This window comes from Nicotiana tabacum, chromosome 10, assembly GCF_000715075.1.
Source record: "Nicotiana tabacum cultivar K326 chromosome 10, ASM71507v2, whole genome shotgun sequence".
Taxonomy (NCBI): Eukaryota; Viridiplantae; Streptophyta; class Magnoliopsida; order Solanales; family Solanaceae; genus Nicotiana; species Nicotiana tabacum.
Window position 1 is genome coordinate 171,160,027 of NC_134089.1, and position 4,452 is coordinate 171,164,478.

Consider the following 4,452-nt stretch of genomic DNA (forward strand, 5'->3'; position numbering starts at 1 on the left):
AGCCTAGCAATAAGATCTCTTTTTTTTTTAAAGAAAAAGCAATAAGACCTATAGCATTAACAACAAAATAAAGTGTCTCAATTCCAAGCAAGCTAGAGTTCGCCCCATATCATGAACTACATCGGAAAAGGTATCTAGAGTTCGCCCCATATCATGAACTACATCGAAAAAGGCATCTGATCTCTCTTTTGTGGGTTGTTTCCTTCGTAACTGACCTATTCAAGTTTGGCAAAGAGGTGGATCGTCCGATCTTGAAATAGGTCATCCCGTAAAGAAAATTACAAAATGAGCACATGTAAGCGGGTGTAGCTAACCGAAGAGCGGAAAAAAAGGAATCACAAAATTAATGCATTCCTTCTTAAACTTAGTGAATCATCATAAAAAGAGTAGGACTAAATTTTTATTTATTCATGAATTGATTCATCATCAAACTTGATATTTGTACAAAGCCAATGCAGACTACTAATGAACAAATATTGGTTAAACTCACATAAATTTCAATCCTTTATACATCCATTCTTAGCAAATGAGCAATGGAACACCCTCAAGTCACATTTAGGAGAAACCATCTTGAAAAATAGCTTTGCCGTATCCTCTTGCCTTACCTTTGCACCTTCCTTCTCCACCAAAGCCGCCGCCACAATCCGCTCATATCCACCACCACCTCCGGCGACATAAGCCACCAATGCCGCCTGTACTGGCCCTAAACTTGGATTATAAGCAGCTGATTCCACATAAGAACCCCTGTAAATCTTGCCTTCAGAATCCATGAGTGCCACCCCTGATGGACAACCGCTGTAAGGCGCGTGTGAATCATTAGCAGCTTCTAAAGCTGCAATCTTTAAAAGGTTAGTATTTTCTGTTTCAGTCTTTTTGCAAAATCCATTGCTTAAATTCACAACGCCATTAACTCTTTTTGAATCATTATCTGAAAACCCATTGCACAGATCTCCATCATGATTATCATTAAACAGAGATAAACCGTTGTTATGGCGCTCGAGGAGCAGAGGAGTTTCGTCATCCAATAGATCAAACGGACCAAATGGGTTAGGCAGGATTTCACTCAATGGTTCAAATGTGACAACATCGGGATTGTTTTGGTGCTGAGAAGTGATGTGGATTTGGAGGGAAGAAGGGTTACGGAGTTCCTGAAGGAATTGTCGGCAGTGGCCGCAAGGGGCGGCGGAGACGGCGAATGCAACGAGGCGGGGGCAACGGTGGACGGCGAGGTTCGTGAGGAGAAATTGCTCGGCGTGGACGGAATGGTGAAGGGGTAAACCAGGGAACTCGAGGTTAACGCCGAGGAAGATACGGCCGTCGGAGCCGAGGCCGACGGCACCGACGTGGTAGTTGGAGATGGGCGGCCGGGCGAGAGTCTGGGCCGGTTGAACCAAGGCCGGAAGGAGGTGGCGGACTGAAGATAGGCCTAGTTTTTGGGCAATGGACTCAGCCTCTGAGGCTTCCACCACAAATTTGGGTTGATCCTGATCCATGATATTCGTTTTTGTGTAATGTAATTCTTTTCTTTTTCTATTTTTTTTTTACTTTTCTGCTATTTCCCGTGTTTATTTTGAGAAGGTTTTGCGTAAGATTGAGTTTTTTTGGGGGGGGGGGGGGTGTCAGGGGGTTGGGGGTGTAGACGTTTGGTTCTTAGGGGAGCTCCTTGAAATGAGGAGAAGGGGGGAAAAATAATGTGGAGGCAAGGCTATTTATAGAACATGTTCTGGTCATTGGTGAATAATGATTTTCCTTTTTTTTCCCCCTCAGAAACTATATATGATATCCGGAATAATTAATTCAGATTCACGTTGTATAAAATCCTTTGAAAAAGAAAAGTTTTTTCGTTTCAAGGTTCTGATCCGAAACATATAATTAAGGATGAATGATCTTATTCATCCTAAAATCACGTATTCACTCTCCTTGTCTTTTGGCATTTTGTTCAACTCAATTAAATCAACTCCTCTTAAGTTTAGTAGATTGCTAAAAGCAATTAAAACATTTATTTTGTACTATTTAAAGTGCCTATTTATAAATTTAGGAAGTTTGGAGGCTGATATTAAACAATCTTAAAAATATTGGTGCTATTTTTTTTATAGAATACTTTTTTACACCTTTAATGACATTATTTTATAACCAAGTACATGCATATCTAATTTAACCTCCCAAATTCTAAAAGTCCTTTTGTCTTTATTAAACTCCGTATCGAATACCTTCACTTACATTTAAATTAGCGGAGTACTAAACTTTAAACATATCTTTTCATAACTAGCAAGTAGCAAGTCCGGTAAAACAATAACAAATCAAATATCACAATCATAATATTATTATAATCAATTCACTAAGCGAGAGTTATAACTTACATTCTACTTTCGGAATTCGATTTATAAATACTTATAATGTCACTGCGATTTATAAATCGTATTTATAGTATATATGTGTCAAAATCTGACCACAAGTGGATTATCACTAAAAGGAATGGTAAGGGGTCGACCAAGCCATGGTCGTACCCACAAAACGTAATAGTGATGAGTATCTCGGTCACTATCAAGATCGAACCATCAGAAAGCTTGCACGGCAGAATATATGTCGTAATGCTTAAACGAGTAAGGAAGAGTATAGTCAAGAGAGAGGGTATGCTGGTTAAAGACTGTGGGACAAAGGGGAAGATTTGTAATATATATATAAGGTAAGAAGGCAAGAAAAAGGGGGGTCCCAGAGAGAGAAAAAGGAACAGAAGAACGGGAGGAGATCTCCAACAACAAAGCAAAAGCCTAAATTTTGGTGGCAAACCTTTGTAATTGTCATTGTTGAATCAATAGAGATAGATCTCATAGTTATCAATGGCATTCATCCCCTTCCTTCTTTGCTCTTACAAGTACAGAACAATGTATCAAAGATGTAAGCTTATCATTTATGTTGATGTCTTTTAATAATCTTAAGAAGTGTTGTGCAAGCTCGACCTCATTCGATTCTAGTATTCAATGTGTTTAGATCTAGAGTTAATTATGTTTGGCTGAGATTTATCTTCCATTTTCTTCATTAATTAGTTTAACAAAAAGCTTAGCACTTTTTGGTCAAAGAATTTGGCGCTGTCTGTGGGGATTTTTTAGTCAAAATTTTAGTTTCTTTTAGATCTAAAACTAGCCAAAGTATCACTTCCTGGCTGTCATAGCCTCACTATCTCGGTGCGAACACCAACTCGAAAAAGTGGTAAATAAGTGGTTGAGATAACCAAACCAATCTGGGTCAGATCTTCACACGAAATCGAGATCATGTCTGATGTCTATGCAAAACCCACACATCATCTGTAGCGATGGGTTTGGCATGTCATGTGTATTCAAAGTAGGACCACAATCACCACGCACTTAGCATGACCACAATCCTATTTAACGTATTTACTCTATATGCCGACCTATACTCCTGCCTCTTAGGAAGGGACAATGGCCTACTGAGTGATTCTCTAAAATAAGATGTGTATCCTGCTTTGTTTTTCTATCCACACGCGCCGTGTGATCTACGGACGAGTATGACATGATTCCCTTTGTTGTTTGCGCATATCGGATTGGGACTCGAACTCGAGACCCCCAAAGGACGAAGTAAATCCATCCTACGAGAAGTCTAGACGCGACTAATGATGAAGCCAAACACGACTGCCAAATCTGCAACCGCCATTCAAGCACGGGGTGAAGCAAGTAACCCACAATGCCTTTTCCCCCTTCACCGACTTTCCAGGCCAAGGTAACAGGCAATTTTGTTTGGATTTAACTTATCATACTCTCTTTGGTTTAGAACAAGAACACGAGCTTTCTCACAGGTACGCGAACAAGGAGCGAACACCATCACACACCGGGAAAATGTTCCACACCGTACCATCTCGCAAGCAATGACCAAGCAAAGCCTTCTGCTCCATGTCGTATCATAAATAACAGATTTAACCTAGAACAGGCCAACATTACTAAGACAATCTCCGAAATCAGGGACCGAGCAACGGGTCCACAAAATGTAGTCTCCCCATCCGACAAAGCATGTATTGGAAAAGCCTAGTGCCCAGTAATCCGAACAGAAAATTCATCATTCGTCTCGCCAACGACCTTTTTCGGGCAAAGAAACGAAGGGATCAGATACACCGGGATTCCACCGAAGCGTACAAACTATGCAACGATACACATTACTCTCTAATGAAAAAAAATTTAAGCAAACTGGGACTCATCCCGATGCACGCACAAACAACGCGGTAATGAGTAACGATCTCCAATAAAAGCAATGCAACAGACAAAGCTCACCATCTCTCCAAACCCGCACATCGTCAAATGGGTTACAATTCGAACTCGCTTGAATTAACACCTTACAGTCATCGGCCACCGCCAAATAAAAGGAAATTTTGTCCTCGCTCAAATTTATAATGGATCACAATTTTGATCTCCAAATTCACATCTCTACGGCTGTTGGCCA

General features: G+C 40.4%; 1 protein-coding gene across 1 annotated transcript; it reads right to left on the reverse strand.

Moving 5' to 3' along the window:
• Positions 1–372: 372 nt before the first annotated feature.
• Positions 373–1,677, reverse strand: LOC107790942 (cytidine deaminase 1-like). Its single transcript, XM_016612914.2, has one exon. The coding sequence runs from the start codon at positions 1,491–1,493 to the stop codon at positions 498–500; it is 996 nt and encodes a 331-aa protein (XP_016468400.1). The 5' UTR covers positions 1,494–1,677; the 3' UTR covers positions 373–497.
• Between the last annotated feature and the right edge of the window lie 2,775 nt (positions 1,678–4,452).